The 20,455-nt window shown below is 42.2% G+C and overlaps 1 protein-coding gene across 2 annotated transcripts in view; it reads left to right on the top strand.

Moving 5' to 3' along the window:
* The first annotated feature begins 4 nt into the window (after positions 1 to 4).
* The window catches only part of C2H1orf232 (chromosome 2 C1orf232 homolog), a 43,138-nt gene continuing 22,687 nt past the window's right edge, over positions 5 to 20,455 (top strand). Inside the window, exons 1-3 of one of the 2 annotated variants that reach the window (XM_068269207.1) lie at positions 5 to 20; positions 13,027 to 13,132; positions 17,748 to 17,828. In XM_068269207.1, the coding sequence (XP_068125308.1) occupies positions 13,082 to 13,132; positions 17,748 to 17,828 (132 nt within the window). In that variant the 5' untranslated portion in view covers positions 5 to 20; positions 13,027 to 13,081. Of the gene's footprint in view, positions 114 to 13,026; positions 13,133 to 17,747; positions 17,829 to 20,455 lie in introns of both variants that reach the window. The other variant, XM_068269206.1, reaches the window with a different exon arrangement.

Below are 20,455 nucleotides of genomic sequence, written 5' to 3'. Positions count from 1 at the left end.
GCTGCGTGCGGCGTCAGTGTGTGAGATCAATCATATGTGCATTCTTCTTTGTATCAGTATACTATAGTAGTAACAGCAGCAGCAGTGAGTGAATGAAAGGAATTTGCGTCGAGGTAGTGTTGTTTGAGTCAGTTATGTGCCGTTAGTTTGCTGGTGCCAGTGTGTCTTATATATGTGTGTGTAAAGTTAAGTGAGGTAGCCAGGGAAACACAGCAGCAGCAGGGTTTTCGTTCCATATGTGTTTATCAGTGTTTGTTTATTTTACAACCTCACTGTGATGTAATCATGTGTTTGCATTATATAAGTATAGAGCATTAAAATTAAAGCACGCTGAAAACTGCATAACGGCTCAAAAAAGTTCATAAAAACAAAATGCATATTTAGCTGGGAGGGAAGCAGATCAGATAGTTGGGGAGGATGGAGGGTTTCTTTAGGGTTAGACAGACCCAACTGATTGTTTCACTCCCTCATATAGGTGTGGTGGGTTAGAAGCTTTATCAGGGAAGAGCCATCACCGACCTACATTATTTGCGGTACGCTAGTTGCTACCTCAGGGATTGATGCTGTTGCTTTATTTGCGCTGTAACACAGGTATCCTACTGTACTGTCAAATGCTTTAGCGCAGGAGTGTCAAATAGAAAGTGGGTTGAAATTGTACACTGGGACCCTCCGGTAGTCGCGGGCCAACCTCAATGTCTACTGGCCACCTTCCTCCTTTATAAAGTTCCCAGGTGTCTAAAGGCCCCCCCCCTCTAACTGGTGTCTAGTGGCCCTGACCCTCCCGTATATAGTTCACTGGTGTCTAGTGGCCCTGACCCTCCCGTATATAGTTCCCTGGTGTCTAGAGGCCCCCACCCCTATATAATTCCTTAGTGTTTAGTGCTTTCCCCTGCCTCCCACATATGGCTTCCCTGGTGTTGTTGGGCTTCTCCTCCAATATAGCTTTCCTGCAGTGATGGGCTTCCGAGTAACTTTCTACTCGAAACTACTCAGAAGCGCTTCAATCACGCCCCCTCACTACCTTTTGCTTCCTTCTTCAACCCGGAAGAACGCAACGTGGGACGTGAATGAATCGCGTTCAAGCAGATGGCAGCATGGGTAAGTTAACCCTCACTCACCCGCCCCCTCAGGTGCTGTAGTTAACTTTTTGCTTCCGAGTAGTTTTGAATAGGAAGCTACTTGGAAGCCCATTACTGCTTTCCTGGTGGTCTAGAGTGGGCCAAACATAATGCAAAGTGGGGAACCGACTTGAGGGTCAAATTTAATGGCTCTGAGGGCCAGATTTGGCCCGTGGGCTGGAGTGTGACAAGTATGCTCTAGTGGGTGCTTGTTGGTAGTGGAACCACACTTAAATGGCCAAACCCACATACAAGGGGACATATGTGCAGGACCTTCCACCTGGGTACCGCCAGGATTACACAGCACTATGTTTTAACTTCGGTATGATAAAGCTTTCATGACTTTTGAAGATTGTGCAGACTTCATTCAATTGCTTGCTCTATTGGGTGATGCTCACCCTAGACACCCATATGCATAGAGTCCTATAGGAAAAAAAATCTTTACAGAAATGTTAGCAGGCACATTAATACAAATGTTATGAGGGAGAGGGTTATAGAGGCCACACTGTAATGGCAGGGGTCATGGTTGAAGCCCATATTACATAATCTATGTTGGTGCATAATAAGGAGATCATAGGGTATGAATCCCAATAATTTGTAGTTCTGCCCCTGCTCCATTATTTATCCTTTTAACTCCCAGGAGCATGTAATTCTATGGATGTGATCCCACTAGAGGGATGTGATTTTATAAAAAATCCCCCATAGCATTAGCAAGATATTTTCAAATCACTAGCGCTTAGAAAAGGCTGCTAGTGGGTTTAAGCCCTAAGGCCTTGTTCACATTAGAAATCGACAGCGCTATCCCAAGCGCTGAGCGATTTATAGGGCTATTTTTGAAGTGCTTTTCCAAGCGCTTTCTGAGCTTTTTTCGCTTAGAAAACTGCTTTTATAAGTGCTTTTTTTGCAGTAACGAATTCCCTATACTTTCTATTGAATCGCAAACGCTCATAAAATGGTGCAGGAGCTGCGTTCATGATTGGATAGAAAAGCTCATCGCTTATGTGAAAACACTCACATAAGCGACCATTGCACTAGCACTTTTAAGGCGATTCTTAAAATCGCTAGAGCTAAAAAAAAGAGTGAAATCGTTCTTAGTGTGAACAAGCCCTTAGGGCCCGTTTCCACTAAATGCATCTGTTGATGGCAGTGACTCTTCAGAAGTACCATTAACATCAGTGCAATGCAATTGCACTGCCTACTGAATTGTTTGAGTGATTGTGATTCTGTACCGTTCAGTACAACTGGATTTGTCCCTCTGTGTTGGGTGATTTGCAGTAGAAAGGGAACCTTGGTGTGGGTAGAAAAAAACACCCATGACCGTGTGCTTCATCTTCCTCAGCCAGGAGCATAAAATGGTAAACCTGATTAGGATACATTTTCTGTGGCTAATGTAGTGGATGTATAGAGCTCAACAACAAACAGGTTCTTGGGCTCAGTTCACACTGCAAATCAAAAAATGCAGTTGCTTAGCACTGCACTTTTGTAAAGAGATTTTGAAGGAATGTGTGAATTTGCAGCATTCCTTCAAGTATAATCACTCAAAATCCTACATGCAGCGTGATTGCAATATTATACAAATCTCAACACTGCAGTGAGAACACTTACACCTTGCTGGTCACCAGTGAGACCCACAGGAGCGCTTTCAGCAGCGATTTATACTTTCTAGGAATCGCTGGCAATATCAAAAGCGCTTGGCTGCTGAACGTGAAAGGCCATGATTCCACAGGTGCGAATACGATTTTCCAAAATTGTAATCGCTGTGCATGCAGCATTTTCAGAGCAATTTCATAAGGGAAAACGGCCAAAATTGCTCTCCCTTAAACTTTTCTGCATTTAAGTAGCAAAAAGCAAGCATTTCTGAGAGTGTTTTTTTTATTGCAAGTGGGTTCCAGGCCCTAGCCTGTGGTATAGCTGCAGGGATCAGCGCATGGACTTTGAAAAGCTTCAACAGCAGTAGAGTTGGTGGACATATTTGCAGTGTATACTAAAAGATGAAATACTATATACAGTACTTAAAACTAAGGGCTGGTTCAGATGGGCATCTGAACCAGCAGCCCGACATCTCGGGCAAATGCTTTTCTAAAAACTGGGAGTTCAGGCAGCAAGCAACTTTGGCAAAGTCTTAGGACAAGTGAAATCCCTAAACAGGTCCTTCCCAGCGTTTGCATTGATTGAACAATGGATCAAAATCCATGCAAATTCCACCTAGTTGTGAAACAGGGAGTTGTGGGTGACAACAAAAGTTATAGACAGCCGCTTTGTGGTTAATAGAAGTCCAGAGCAGTTTGGGCATTATATACCACCAGCAGATAAAGTAGAGAGTTGCAGAACTCCAGAGGCAACAAACTGCTTAGAATATCAAGTCTTTAACGCAGTACTATCGTGAAAAATTATAAAATTTAAAGTAGATACATACCGTATAAAATGTAGATTTCTTCCAGAGAAAAATGCACAATAAATTACTTTTTCCCTATGACACTTATAATTGTCTGATAATTTGAGCACTCTTTGGCATTGCCCTTTTATGGGATTGGAATGTGAACTGACCTTTTCCAGTCCAGAGGCCACGCTTGTGTTTTCAATGTTCGATTGCAAATTGCCCACGGCACTCGGACAGCATCTTAATGCTAGCTTTTCAAAAGTTCCACTGGAATTCCATTACTTCCTGGAGCCTTGTTATTAGCAGCACCTTCTAATGTCCATTTGACTTCACTCAACAAGTTGCTTGGTTTTTGTTCAGCAAACGTATTCCAAGTATCTGTATAGGTCTATGTCCTTGTATAGTTGTTCTGTATATTATTGCCACCTTTTCTTGACATAGTCTGCTTCTGTTAGATCCTTTCCATTTTTGTTTTTCACCATTTCCATTTTTGCATGGAAGGTTGTCTTCATGTCGCCAATCTTCTTAAACAAAAAATCTCCGGTCTTCCCCATTACAGTGTCTGTTTCTATTTCCATGCCCTGTTGGTTCAGATAAGCTTCCTTATATCTGTGTGCAATTCTCTGGAACTCTGCGTTCAGCTAGGCTAATTTTTTTTCTCTCTATTGGCTTTTGCTATCCTTCTTTCCTCAGCAAGTTTTAAAGCTACAGTAGAAATCCAGTTCGCCAGTCTATCTCCGTTTTGGGAGCTTATTTGTTTCAACCTCTTGGACAATATCACGAAGGGCCGAGTCAAGGCGAGAGAGGCTCCAGCCTCAGCATGCAGTGTAGGAGGGGGCGCACAACTCACTCGGCTATTATTCCCCTATTGTGTTTGAAGCAAACAGAAATAAGAAAAGGGGATGCATGGCAGTGACTGCAAGCCAAATAACTAGAGATTAAGGTTTTGGGGGCCCCAAGGCACCTCATGGTGGCCACTAATGATCCAATCTTTTTCATCCAATCTTACCATTTCTATGTAATACAAGGAAACTGCCCAAATTATCCATTCAATATATTCACTCAATTTACCCTTATACTATATAGATTTGGTAAAATTGTATGAAAAAGATTGGATCATTAGTGGCCACCTTTAGTCTAATAGCAATCAGCGTGTGACGGCTAGGGTGGGAGGGATGGAGGGGCGCACTTTGGTGTCTCAGCCTTGGGTGCTGGAGGCACAAAACTTCAAAAAGACACTGCGCTTGACCAGATGAAATCACTGTAGGATCAAGTTCTGCCTCCAGATCGTGCTGCTCCTTTTTTGGCTGGTGGGAAAGGAGCATGTAATCTAACAGAATAAAAGGAAAAGGAACACTCTCTGGTGCATTAACTTTTTTAATTTGCTTCTATCAAGAATAAAAATTGCACTTACAAGATAAAAATGAAGTAAAAGCTCATCACACCAATAAGGCGTACCACATCCGTCTCCCTCAGCTGGTAAACAATGCCTAGGGCTCCTCCACGCTGTGGCCAGTAACATGGGATTCCAACAGGAACATAGCGTTGGTGGAATGGGGACCAACGGGCCAAATGCAGTGCGCCTATTGCGTCATTACGTGTTTCGGCGTTCTACGCCTTCGTCAGATCTGACGAAGGCGTAGAACGCCGAAATGCGTAATGACACAATTAAAAAAGTTAATGCACCAGAGAGCGCTCCTTTTCCTTTAATTGGGTGCTGGAGGACCTTGTCCCGGCTCTGATATCACGTACTTCTGTCCATAGTTCCTCAGGTATTCTATCTACCTATCTGGATGAAAGAGACCTTACTGACGCTGTTATGACACTACCTGCATAATAAAATAACCAATTACCCTCCCTATTATCTTCTTTCCCCAATCTTTTACCATTAAAAATGTTCTATCATTGTTACAGTTTACAGAAAGGGTACAGTATGCAGAGAAAACATACCTTTATTTCAAAATCATAAACAAGATAAATAGTTGAAAACAATTAGATGTTTTTTTTAATCTGCAGTAACACTTTTTGGTTTAAGGCCTGGTGCACACCAAAACCCGCTAGCAGATCCGCAAAATGCTAGCAGATTTTGAAACGCTTTTTGTTATTTTTCTGTAGCGTTTCAGCTAGCATTTTGCGGTTTTGTGAAGCGTTTTTGGTGTAGTAGATTTCAGATATTGTTACAGTAAAGCTGTTACTGAACAGCTTCTATAACAAAAACGCCTGCAAAACCGCTCTGAACTGCCGTTTTTCAGAGCGGTTCGCGTTTTTCCTATACTTAACATTGAGGCAGAAACGCATCCACAATCCAAAAAATGCCTCACCCCAGGAGTATGCGTTTCTGCAAAATGTCTCCCGCTCTGGTGTGACCCACCCCATTGAGATACATTGACCAAGCGGATCCGCAGCCGCAAGCGGCTGCAGAAACGCTGAAAAAGCCGCTCGGTGTGCACCAGCCCAAAAACTACATTGGGTAAAACTAAAAAAAATGCATTCTTCCTTCTTCAAACTACCGTAGCTCTAATACTCTCTGTTAAAAACAAATCTACTGTTTCTAGAACTCTTTTCTCAAAGTCGTCTATGCTCAAGAAGTTACGAATGAATGGACTTAAAGGTATTGCTTTAGTGGCATGCCTTAGGTGACATAAGCCACAGAATGCATTCCCAGCACCACATTTCCTGAAAATACTAGTGTTACATCTCACTACTATATACATCCAAAAATAAAAATCTCTCTGTTGCTGCTGATGCCCTATATTCGTCATTGTCTGTACGATAAGTGTAGTTTTGTTTTATTACAAGAACTCTTGTTTGGCTTTGCAATGGCTTGGCTAAGGTGGAGTCAGAGCGTTTGATGGATATACAGTAGTAGCTCATCATGGTATCTCTGTGCTCTGCCACCCTAAGTTGTTTTCAGCTTTAGGGAGATGTGAGGAATTATTTATTTGCTGATTCTGTTTCGGTGCTTAGTGCGAGCTCCTTTTCACATGTATCAGTTACACCTGAAACAAGAACTCAGACAGAGAGAGGTTGTTCCATGTGGAGATACTACAGTGATAAGAAGAAAACGCAGGCCAACTAAATGTCCGTGCAGCTCAATGCACCTGTGTAAGAAAACAAGGCCTATATTAAATCTGCTGTTTTTATTTCCATTGGATTTTTAAGATTTAAATAAATAGTGAAGGCCAGGGTCGGACTGGGACACTAAGGGCCCACCAAGGAAGTTTCAGCCTGGGCCCCCCCCCCCCCCCCCCGATCCACTCCTCCTCGCCACCCCCCCCCCCCCCCCCCATTTTGGGCTCACATACACATGTACTCTAGAAATTTTGCATGAGTTTATGGTAGGGAAAAGATTGTGAGCACTTCTGAGGACAGTCTCCAATAGGGATATGTCCACATGCGGCGCGCGCAGCGCGCCGCAGCGAAAGTAAATGGGTGTCACCACGCACTGGAACATCGGCGTGGTCACGATGAGTCATGGGCAGACTTAAAAAAAAAAAAAAAACACAACATAAGTAGCGGTGTTATTCACAGAGATTAGGTCCGACCAGATACATTTTAGATAAAATATTCAAGTAGTTACATGCCTCATGATAATTCATCAAGTAGTCAAATCGCAGCAGATTTTCCGACAAAATGCAATCAGGTTGGCGGCTGATACCCCCACAAAATGCAATCAGATTGGCGGCAGATACCCCCCAAAATGCAATCAGGTTGGTGCCAGATACCCCCCCCCCAAAAGTGGGCAGCAGTGACCAGAAAATCGTAATGTGGGCAGCAGACACCTGAAAATCGCAATGTGGGCAGCAGTGACCAGAAAATCGTACTGTGGGCAGCAGACACCAGAAAATCGTAATGTGGGCAGCAGACACCTGAAAATCGCAATGTGGGCAGCAGTCACCAGAAAAGCGTAATGTGGGCAGCAGACACCTGAAAATCGTAATGTGGGCAGCAGACACCAGAAAATCGCAATGTAGGCAGCAGTGACCAGAAAATCGTAATGTGGGCAGCAGTCACCAGAAAATCATAATGTGGGCAGCAGACACCTGAAAATCGTAATGTGGGCAGCAGACACCTGAAAATCGTAATGTGGGCAGCAGACACCTGAAAATCGTAATGTGGGCAGCAGTCACCAGAAAATCATAATGTGGGCAGCAGACACCTGAAAATCGTAATGTGGGCAGCAGACACCTGAAAATCACAATGTGGGCAGCAGACACCTGAAAATCGTAATGTGGGCAGCAGACACCTGAAAATCGTAATGTGGGCAGCAGACACCTGAAAATCGTAATGTGGGCAGCAGACACCTGAAAATCGCAATGTGGGCAGCAGACACCTGAAAATCGTAATGTAGGCAGCAGTGACCAGAAAATCGTAATGTGGGCAGCAGACACCTGAAAATCGTAATGTGGGCAGCAGTGACCAGAAACCCCCCTCCCTCACCTAGGGCCCCCCCCCTCCAGAATTGCAGCCAGCGGCAAATAATCACTTACCAGCATGACGGAGATGAGATCCGTAGCTCTGCGTGCCGCTGGCTGGTCTGCTCTCTGCTTCCTGAACTGACTGTCCAATCACGCTCTCGCAGTACTTCCTGCGAGAGCGTGATTGGACAGTCAGTTCAGGAACAAGAGCAGACCAGCCAGCGGCACGCAGAGCTACGGATCTCATCTCCGTAACTCATGCCGTTAAGTGATTCTTCCCCGCTGGCTGCAATTCTGGAGAGGGGGGGAGCGCGGAAGGGGGGCCCCTAGGTGAGGGAGGGGGGGGGAGGCTTCCGCCCCTCCCCGCCGATCTGTGCACAATGTCCCCCCTTCCTGCGCTTAGCCCCCCTCCTTTTTAGCACTGGGGCCCCCAGGAGGCGAGACGGCCGGGGCCCACCGATGGGACCATCGGTGGTTCGGTGGGCCTGTCCGAGGCTGGTGAAGGCTGTTTTTGGTTCAAGTGACTCTTTAAAAAAAAAGTTCCATAGTTATTTTAACCTGCGTTTAGGTTAACTGTTAGCAAGAAGATACAGAATATTTTAATTGAAAGTTGACTTCTGTCAAGAGGGAACAGCAGAAAAACCAGACCAGACAAAGCAGGAGGTAAAAGCTGGGGTGCTGCTAAGGTTTTTTAGGCCCCAAGCGTGGAGCGTGAAGCAAGCGCTGTGGCGAAGAATAGGAGTGGCCAGGACATTATATGAACAGAGCAAACTGCATGATGCTATCATGTCAATATGGACCAAAAATCTCTGGGATGCTATGAAGAATTAAGGCAGCTCTGATGGTAAAAAAAAGGTCATACTCAGTACAAGCAAGATGTACATAACAAAGTGCCTGAAATATATCAATTTTCTGGTCATTGTGATGGTTCATGTATTAGCCCCAGCTCAGTCTAGATAGTCTGATGTCCTCTCCCCTGAGTTGATGTTTTAAGGAGCACAGTTGTGAGGGCTCTTCATCATGGTGGGCTTTAAGTCCATCGTCCCAGAAGAACCCCTTTAATCAAAGAACAGAACATCACAGCCCAACTGAGCTTTGCCCGTGAACATTAAAAAGGAAAAGATGTGTTTTGGAAGTCTGTGCTTTGGTCTGATGAAACTAAACTGGAACTGTTTATGCACATGGATGTTGCTAATGTTTGTTGAAGAAAGGGAGAGGCCTTGAATCCTAGGAACACAGTTCCCGCACTGAAACGTGGTGGGAGTATCCTGCTGTGGTGTTGTTTTACAGCCTCCGGCACAGGGAGCCTTGTTCAGATGAATGGCATCATGAAAAAAAGAAATTTATGTTGATAGTTTGAGGAATCTGCCAGTAGTCTAGGCTTAGGTCGTTGCTGGGTCTTTTAACAAGACAATAACCCAAAGCATACATTGCAATTAGTCCAACAGTTCTTCAAGGATACCAAAACCAGGATCCTGGAGTGGCCAACACAGAACCCAGACCACAATACTATTGAGAATCTGTGGCGGGTGCTCAAAGTGAATGTCCATGCTCAGAAAACTTGCAATTTGGACTAGCTAGAACAGTGTGCAATGGAAGAAAAATAAAAAATCCCTCAGGAGACCTGTGCCAATCTAGTGAAGAACTATTCTTAGAGATAGTTGTGTTTCAGAAAGGGTACACTATTGAATATAAATGGCCAGGGGGCTAATCATTTTGGATGTCTCATTTTTGCTCTTTTTTGTTCAACTCGGTGTATCAATAAAACATTCTAATTAAACTTAGTGGACAGTAGTTAGTATTTTACAGTGTATTTGTTTCCAAAATAACAAACACTTGCCATGGCCATTTACATGGAGAAATGTGTTATGTAACTTCATAAAGGGTGCTAATCATTTTGGCCACAACTGTAAGTATGAAATATGTCACTTATTTTGAGTGAAAGTCCGTGTACACATAAATCTACGTAAATATTTTGCTGGAAAAAGAATTTGACTAGAAATACACTTTAAAGGTAACCTGAAGCAAGAAGTATATGGAGGCTGCCATATTTATTTCCTTTTAAACAATACCACCTTGCAGGCCTGCTGATCTATTTGTGATATGTGGAAACAAAAAAGTATAAGGCCCCGTTCACATCTAAAATCGCAAAACGTCGGTGATTACCGCCGGCGTTTTGCTGGAGTGATTTTCCCGCAAATACACCTGAAGCAAGAAGTATATGGAGGCTGCCATATTTATTTCCTTTTAAACAATACCACCTTGCAGGCCTGCTGATCTATTTGTGATATGTGGAAGCAAAAAAGTATAAGGCCCCGTTCACATCTAAAATCGCAAAACGTCGGTGATTACCGCCGGCGTTTTGCTGGAGTGATTTTCCCGCAAATACACTTTAAAGGTAACCTGAAGCAAGAAGTATATGGAGGCTGCCATATTTATTTCCTTTTAAACAATACCACCTTGCAGGCCTGCTGATCTATTTGTGATATGTGGAAGCAAAAAAGTATAAGGCCCCGTTCACATCTAAAATCGCAAAACGTCGGTGATTACCGCCGGCGTTTTGCTGGAGTGATTTTCCCGCAAATACACTTTAAAGGTAACCTGAAGCAAGAAGTATATGGAGGCTGCCATATTTATTTCCTTTTAAACAATACCACCTTGCAGGCCTGCTGATCTATTTGTGATATGTGGAAGCAAAAAAGTATAAGGCCCCGTTCACATCTAAAATCGCAAAACGTCGGTGATTACCGCCGGCGTTTTGCTGGAGTGATTTTCCCGCAATTAACGCAGAAAAATCACTGGACACGCGGCGGTTTGGGCGCGATCGTGATTAGCAGTGCTATGCATGCTAATCGCGAATCGCCGGCAAACCGCTGCGTGTAATACGTTTGCGGTTATCGCTAACTGCAAACGCGGCAGTGAGAACACTGCCATGTGTTACATACTGCAGCGTTTTTTTAAAAACCGCTAGCGGTTTGCCTGGAGCGGGAATTGCGCAATTCCCGCTCAAGTGTGAATGGGCCCTAACACAGCAAAAACGGGAGCCGAATCTGGTGTAGTATTTCAGTATCAGGTTGGTGGAAGTAATCAAAAAAAGGGTACTAACACTCTTCTGGCCGCCCAACCTGCAGCCAGTATAATAGAAAAGTGAGGAAGTATTGTCCACACCCAGTCTTTCAGGTACAGGTGTGGTCACTTCTCCATAAGAAAAATATTTTTGGGGGGATTTTAAACCATTACATGCAGCCATCAGGAAGACACTTACAGCATGAGTTCAGTCCAGTGACCACTTCAAAAGAATGACCATTGACAATTTTGTTATTGGTCAAATCCACAGCAAATCTGTGATACTTCAAAATATTACAATAAATGTTTGTTAAAAAAAAAAAGAAGCACAATTAAATCCATAGGTCAACATTATGACACTAGACATAGCACATTGTCCAAACTTAGCTGGACACCCTGTCACTGAACACAGTGGCAGGTTGACAGCGCTATTATGTGCTTTTTTAGGAAGCCCATCATTGAGGCAGCATTCATACTCCATGTTCACATTGCATTTCCCAAAGTAAATAATCCTTAGCAGCATGCAGAGTCAGAATTGAATTGTCACACAGATCTTTCTTACGTCCAACATGAATACTTCTGTTCTTAAAACAGTCGAAAAACCCATTCAAGACCTCTCAGGGGAAACACAGATACCTTGACAAGACCATGTGAGAGTTGTGCTGATTCAGAAATGTACCGGTAATACAGTATAAGCATTGGGCTAATGTGCTTTCTTTGCAGTCTCTCTATTTGTCTAAGAGTTACAGATTGCCCAGCAAGCTCATGGTGACCCAGAGCTAGAATCTATGCCATGCACTGATGAGCATCAACTAATCTGAACGGTCTGTATGCATGTTTGATTATTGTTGCTCTGTACAGTTAACAAGCTGACACATCACTGAATTCCAGTGGATCTAGAGCAGAGATGTCAAACTGGTCTTTCGAAGGCCAAGGTCCTCACACATTTTTGACACAGCTCAAGTGAATTGATGGGTCTGAATCAGGAAAGGTGTAGTCCATCAGATATAACACATTCCTCTCTTTCTCAGTCCATCCTAAATATTGGCATGGATTGCCAGGCCTGGAGTTCGTCACCTGTGATCTAGAGGTATGTTTAGTTTACAGGAACAACAAAGGAATGATTTGCATATTCAGCAGTGATGCATCGTGGGGGACCTCATATGCTCACCCCAACCTGAATAATCACAAATACCTTCTGTTTTAAGAAAAACAACACCTCTGTTTTACTTGTGTAAGGTCACACATAAGTTGCAGCAGCTGCTCTGGACATCTTTTTGTAAAAAAGAAATAGGTTTCAAAAGTACCTTACATTGCATTTGTATATAGTTATAGTATTGTTAGGCTACTTTTGCACTACAGAGTTGACTTGTGCTCACTGGAAAAACAGGATCGCAACAGAGGGGAAAAATCACATTGCATGTAATGCCTTTGATGCGACGCATACAGTACATAGAAATTATGCTTAAAGGATACCTTAGCGCAAACAAAAATTTAAAAACGGGGAGCAGGTATGTGTGGTGGACTCTTCTCATGCCCATCTCTCCCCCATTCTCCTCCGTCCCCCTCTGTTACTGTGTACTGAACCCCCAAACTCACTTCCTGGTTAGGAGGGTCAATGCTGACTGCGCAGGCGCTGCCCAATGATGCGCGTCCTCGATTGCACGGCCGGGAGCACTCTGCACATGCGCACTTCATAGTTGTGACATAGTGCGCATGACCCCCATTTTTAAATTTTTGTTTGTGCTAAGGTATCCTTTAACCAACAATGTTAACATGCACCTTATGCTGTAATGCACTGCGTACATTGCGTTAAACCTGACGGTTCCTTCGTACCATACTTCCAACATGTCGATGTGAACAGTACCATTACAATACAATTGCATCACATTAGCAATGCAATTATATCGTCCAATGCAATGGACCGCAACACGCCAGTGTGAAAGTAGCCTAACTGCAATATACTAGATACAGTTGCATTTTAAAGTTTTATAGTTGTCATTAAATAGTAATACTGTTAGAAATATTTATTTATTGAACACAGGCTGCAACTTATGGAGAGATGTAGTGATCCCCTAATGCCAAACCATTATGAATGAATGAAGCACGGACTGATGACAGATGCCGGCTGGAGCAGTGCCAAGCAACAGGTACTTGCTAAACCATGCAAAGGCTCACTGATGACAGATATAAAGCAGATTCAAGAGTAAGCTGGGAATATAAAAGCAAAGTATGTAAGAGTACATATTGCAGGCAGAACCTACATATATTGGCTACATATGAGGACTGTTGACATACACAAGTCATCTGACTGTATTTTTTCACTGGTACTACATAATTATAGTCCCTAAGCCTTTTACATGTCACCTATCAAATTTCTGCTGTATGAAGGCCTTCCTGCAATTTTAATGAGGTCACAAGACTCATCTGTGTCAGAGCCAATTAGGCCAAAGAGCCGTGTACCTGAGATGGTCTGCATATTGTAAGATGCTATGCCCACACAAATTAATTTTGCACACCATTAGACACTTGTCTGCTGCTGAGGCACTACTAACTGGAAGACGTGCAGCTCAGCTATCACTGCTCTCGTCTTGGTAAACCAACCTAGAAGCCACTCTGCATATTGCAAGAGCTCAGCTAGGAGAGGAGGCTCTGCAACATATTTAGTTTTTTAACATTGAACTCTACATCATCAACATTCAGATAGTGAGGCATTCTTTCCTCCACTGGTCGCACTATCTGACACCATGAGTCAAAGTATCTGGAAGGTTTACAAAGCTAAAGTTCTACAGACATTTGGTACGGAGCAAAATGGAGAAACGCATGAAGAGGTAAGCACAGTGATGGCTCAAAGCACTTGCAGCATAGACATCAATCACTCTCTAACAAGTGCAAGAGCAAGGAAGTTAAATGCTCTATTGAGAGATGGCAAACTGATTAACTGGGTACATCTAAAAAATTGGGTAGTCTTTTTTTTTTCTTCTATTTTTCAGTTCATACTATCCACTAAGGAAGGGTTGTATTATTCATTTGTCTTTACTGCTTGGATTAACATACTATCCAAGTCCATCTGCACATATCCTGGATTCATACAACTGACTAGGTTTGTCTGGCTTGCAGTTCAATGCTCTCATCGCTTATAACAACCAATCAGATTTTAAGCGAACGGAATACTCTGTATACATATTGGTCTTAAAAGGCCATCATCTAACACGCTGAACAAAACAAAAAAAAGTCAGTCCATTACTCAATGCTTGACATTGTTTTAAAGTTTGGAGTTTAGAGTTGAACAATGTTTTAATGATAGCATTTGGACCCTGCTGTGTGGTTCTGAAACACTGGTGAACAAGGCATTGTTGTGACATTGTGGTATATTTAAATAGGTAAGGAACATACTACAACATTCATAAACTAACAACAGTGCCCCAAAATGTTAAACTAAAATCAGTTACTGCATATTACTGTTACTTATTGCTTTGTATTATTAGAATATTGTAAACAGTGATACTAATATGACTATATTTTCAATGTTAAAGTTGCTGGTGTTATCATTATGGACACACAGGTGGTGGAACATTTACTGTTAAAAAAAACGGACCAATATTTTTTCCTTGGCTTTGCCTCAGAATTCTCCCCATTTGGGAAAAAAAACTCCCATCCCAAAAAAACAAACAAAGCAAATAAAGCAGCTGCACAGGACAAGGGGCTCAATTCACAAAGAATGGGAAATTGTTCCAAATTCAAACATAGCAGTTTGAAAAAAGATTTATGTTATTTACAGCTGGAAAGTGTGTATGTGTGGGTGGGTGTGGGTGTGTGTGGGTGTGTCCAGTTTGTGAAGTCATGGGGAAACGGGTATGGAGATATCTGAGATGTTCTGTGTGGGTTTAAAGGGTTAATGTACCTATACTTAAGGAGAACCTGTTTCCATAGATGTATAGACATAGAGTCAGTCCTGTGTCATGATGTGTTGTGTCCACTCCTTGATTCTTCACTATGGCGTCATACACACTATAACCCTTATTCAATTAACTTTTTCTCCTGTGTTTTTTCCTAGAATATAATTTTGGTCTTGATTTTAAAGGACAACTGCAGTGAGAAGAATATGGAGGCTACCATATTTATTTCATTTTAACCCCCTGCCAACCGCTCCATGCCAATTGGCGTGAACGTGGCGGCAGCAATAGGACCACTCCACGCCATTTGGCATGAATGGCTGCGGGCGGGGATTACAGGAGATTGCACCATGAATGATGGAGCTCCGCTCTGCCTTCAGTCTCCCAGCGGCGATCGCCACTCGGAGACTGTTAGATGGCGAAACCGCTGTCTAATAGGAATCAACAGCGTTGCGATGTAAGGCAGTGCTGTACTGGGGACAGCCGTGTGGCACAGCTGTCCCCCTGGCAGGCCCAGGGGTGATCGGCTGTCATAGGCTGATGCCTATGACAACCGATCACAGTCATTGGCTGGCGGGGGGAGGGAGGGTGGGGATACAATAAAATAAATTAAAAAATAGTAATATTTATTCAAAAATAAAACACAAATAAATAAAAAATAAATGAATAAACATCCCTGCTGCGATCAGACCCCACCAACAGAGAGCTCTGTTGGTGGGCAGAAAAGGGGGGGGGGCACTTGTGTGCTGAGTTGTGCAGCCCTGCAGCGAGGCCTTAAAGAGTACCTGAACTGAAAATAAAGTCAAAATATCCATACCCAGGTCATACTTACCTCCTGTGTAGTCTACTCCTCAATCTCTTTCTCCTCTCCTGCATCCTGTTTGTCCACTGTAATCAATGGATTTCTCCGTACTCCATTTTGAAAATGACCATTACCCCATAACAGCTTCCTGAGCCATAGGGAAACATGGACATTACCTTGCACATTCAGTTGTAACTGACAGCTGCTGATATATAACTGACAGCAACTGGTATATTTCAGTTTTGACAAAATATTGTCAGAACTGGAAGGGATCACTGTAAGAAGAAAATGGTGAGCCTCTGAGAGGGACGGGTGGTGAGGTTAGTATGTAATATTCATTAGCAGCTATGTCGTGTTTATTTTAAATAATTTTCCTCGCTTCAGGTTCCCTTTAAAGCTGCAGTGGCCTATTTAGTAAAAAATGGCCTGGTCACTAGGGGGGTTTAACACTGCTGTCCTCAAGTGGTTAAACAATACCAGTTGCCTGGCAGCTCTGCTGGTTTCTTTGGCTGCTGCAGTTTTTGAATCACACATCTGAAACAAGCATGTGGCTAATCTTGTCAGATCTGACTAATGTCAGAAACACCTGATCTGCTGCATGCCTGTTCAGGGTCTATGGCTAAAAGTATTAGAGGCAGAGGATCAGCAGGATAGTCAGACAACTAGTACTGCTTAAAAGGAAATAAATATGGCTGCCTCCATATCCCCCTTGTTATAGTTGTACGTGAAAATACATTTTCAGAACCTTGCAGTTGAAAATGTACCAAAAAGTAGGTGTAAAAACACTATAAAAAATATTTTGATTATTTTTTTTTTGCTTGCTGGTGGTTTAAAGGGCTTTTAATTGGTAATGTGTAAAAAATATCAAGGTGTAGAAAACTCAAGAGAAAAAGTTAATTGCATATGGGCCTATGTGCAATTCAGTCACACACATTGAACTTACAAACCATGGTAATCAATGGGCTTTCTCATATCCAGTGCTTTTTATTGTGTGTGTGAAAACATTGCACAGCCTGCTGCATTTCTGTGGATAGTGTATTTTGTGTATTCCATTGTATGTGTCAGAGAAAGGGTGCGTTTTAGCCCACACAGTGCTCAGTTAGTTTAGTATAGTTTTCTTGTGAGAGAGATAACACTGTAACCCAGGGCCTTATTTGTACAATGTATTTACAGTATATGCTTCATGTACCAGTCAGTTTTCAATCCAGCACTGCAAAAATGACAGCTGGGAGATGGACAAAGGTTTCCATGGAGCCCACAGTCAATCTAACATATGCTAGGAAATGTAAAAGCAGGTCACTGGATTCCTGTACTCATCTGAGATTTACAAAAATAATTATTATAAAGCCTACAGGCACTGAAAAAAAATAGGAGGTAACACCTGTCTGCATGAATTTTCTCCAGTCATTCAGGTTGTTCTCTAACATCCCAGCAAATTCATGGTAGGCTAATTACCGGTAGCTGTCTCTCAAACTGGCCCAAGGTAAGCGTAATGGCCTGCCACTGAAAATTAGCCCTAGACTATGAGGATGACGTTACACTATGACTATGGCAGTTTGAAGGAAGCACCAGGTAAGTATACAGTAAATACTTTGAATTTTTTTTAATCAGACAGACCTAAAGTGAAAATAATGTGGATGCCTACATATTTATTTCCTTTTAAATAATGCACATTACCTGGCTGTATTGCTGATCATCTGTCTCTAATACTTTTAGCCATAGACCCTGAACAAGCATGCAGACAGATGACTGATTGGATTAGCTGCATGCTTGTTTCAGGTGTGTGATCTAGATAATAGCGATGCCAGAAACATCAACAGGAAACATCAACTGGTATTGTTTAAAAGCAAATACATATGGCAGCCTCCATATACCTCTCAGTTCAAGAGTGCTTTAAGTATACTGTACGTATACGGAATATGTTGGCGCTTTATAAATCAATAATAATAATAATTCCAAAGATAAAAGCTAAAGCTGTTATAACTTCAAATGTCTCCCAAATGACCTAACATTCTTTGTGAATTACACCCATGGCTACAAATATAATATACTGTGTTTTTATTACAGAGTGACACGTCAGAGATGATTGAAAATGAAAACCAGGAAAATGAAGAGGAAGGGTTAAACATGTCACAAATCGCCAGAAAGGTAATGATGTGATATTCACACATAGAATAGTAATGTTTGGTTACATTGTGTGAGCTACAGAGCATTGTTACAGTCACAAAAAAGTAGTAATAATAATAATATCTCCTTTTGGTATTTGTTATCCAGCAAACAGTGGACTGTTACTGGAATGGTAAAAGAGTGTGGTATACTTTTTACATCAGTTATAAAAGGCTGTAGCCGGCTGCAGACTGAATCAGAAAGTTACATTTTAATAACGTCCAGTTACAAGGTGAATTGTGTAGCACTAAAATAGGTGATATCTTTTTTTAATGATAAACTTGTACGAAAGTGATCCCTAAAGAACACCTGTAATCAAGGGGGGAAAAGTTAGATACCACTGGAGAGGGAAGCCTCTGGATGCTCCACCATAACCCCTCCATTGCCAGCCAGGACCCTCCTCCTTGTCATGGCCACACTCCCCTCCATGTACGGGTGCATCCGCAGTGTGCAGGTACCAGTGGGTTTACACCTGCTCAGTGTCAAGTAGCAACTTGTGCATGGAGAAAAAAAGACATGCATTAACGACTCTGTGCTAGTGCGCAGCATGCGCCTTACTTTGCTCCTGCGCAGTGTGTGCGCAGCCATACATGGAGGGGAGTGTGGCCGCGCGCAATCTTCAACATTAATGTTAGAAATTGTTAGGGTTCCAGTGCTGCACAGGAGGGACATAGTAAGATCTGGTAAGCGTGTGGACTATCCAGAGGCGTCACCCTACTGAAATAAGCAACTTCTTTTTTCTATTCTGACTACACGTCTGCTTTAAGTGTCACTGTCATGCAGCCTAACCAGAGCCAGATCATTCATTAGGCAAACTTGGGCAGTTGCCTAGGGCCTGGAGAGAATCTAGGGGCCTGGTGAATGCTAGCACCCACCAAATCTCACTAAAAAAAAGCCAGGTGACCATCAATGCTTGCCTAGGGCCCCATTTTATCTTAATCCATTTCTGAGTCTAATGCTTCATACACACTTGAGATAAAAGTCTTTGGAAAAGGCAAGATCACAGACCAATTTTACTCCATTCCATGTAGTATGAGAGCTATACTCTACACAGTCTATTCTATGGAGCTGAACTCCCCATCAGATAAAATCTTTGCAAGATGCTGCACACAAAGATGCCAGTATACACTCAAAAGATCATTATCTGCAAAAGATCTGTTCCTGCAAAAGATCCATTCCTGCAAAATGCATTCATAGTCTATGAGATCTGCAGATCATCATACACACCTTGTTTAACAGACTTCATCTGCATATCTGGCAATCATCTGCAGATCTGAAAATCCATCCTGGTGGATCTGATCTGCAGATGATTGTCTGTTAAACTAGGTGTGTATGAGGATCTGCAGATATCATAGACTATGAATGCATTTTGCAGGAACGGATCTTTTGCAGGAACAGATCTTTTGCAGATAATGATCTTTTGAGTGTGTACGGGCATCTTTGTGTGCAGCATTCTGCAAAGATTTTATCTGACGGGGAGTGCAGCTCCATAGAATAGACTGTGTAGAGTATGGCTCTCATACTACATGGAATGGGGTAAAATTGGTCTGTGATCTTGCCTTTTTCAAAGACTTTTATCTCAAGTGTGTATGAAGCATTACTCATGAGTGCCCAGTGGATAAGACCAGAACCACTGAGTCCACAAAGGCCCCACTGAACTCTTCTTCTCAACAGTAATAAAGTATTACATTCTTATGAAAGCCCAAGTGCCTACATATACAGAACCACTCAGCATACATTCATTTATTAACAGTACTCCTAATTGTTGTATGATTCCTTTTCAAATGTTCCCCTTTGCTTTTAATTAACTAAAATATTTAAATTTGTTTGCACATGAGCTATCATTTGTAAAAACCTTAAAACGTTTTATAACAAATCAATTACATTACGTAATTTGCTAAATTTAGTCTCTACATGGTGTTTCCCTCTCACCAGTCCCTACACTAGCCCAGTACCATGTATGAGCCTATAAGCTGACATCACAGTAATCATAAAATATTAGTAGCTGTTTTAGTGCTGTCTGTTGTGGGAAAAGGTTAATATACCTACAGTGGGTTGCAAAAGTATTCGGCCCCCTTGAAGTTTTCCACATTTTGTCACATTACTGCCACAAACATGCATCAATTTTATTGGAATTCCGCGTGAAAGACCAATACAAAGTGGTGTACACGTGAGAAGTGGATAGAAAATCATACATCATTCCAAACATTTTTTACAAATCAATAAGTGCAAAGTGGGGTGTGCATAATTATTCACCCCCCTGAGTCAATACCTTGTAGAACCACCTTTTGCTGCAATTAAAGCTGCCAGTCTTTTAGGGCAGTGTTTCTCAACATTTTATTGATATGTACCCCTTTTAAAATTCTGTACTCACCAAGTACCCTAGCATAATACACATTATCACAAGTACCCCCTGACAAATATATATTTAAGTTGTAGTACATGATAATTGGTTCTAAACAATGTCCATGCATTTACTATTGCTTTTAATTAGATAAAACACTAATTTTGTATTGTTTAAATAAGATTTATCATTTTCTAAAACTCTAAATTTGTTATTCTTGGTTAACTATATCAAGCCTGAGTACCCCCCGGAACCATCAGAAGTA

Source organism: Hyperolius riggenbachi, chromosome 2 (genome assembly GCF_040937935.1).
Source record: "Hyperolius riggenbachi isolate aHypRig1 chromosome 2, aHypRig1.pri, whole genome shotgun sequence".
Classification (NCBI taxonomy): Eukaryota; Metazoa; Chordata; class Amphibia; order Anura; family Hyperoliidae; genus Hyperolius; species Hyperolius riggenbachi.
This window is presented reverse-complemented; position numbering and strand designations above follow the sequence as displayed.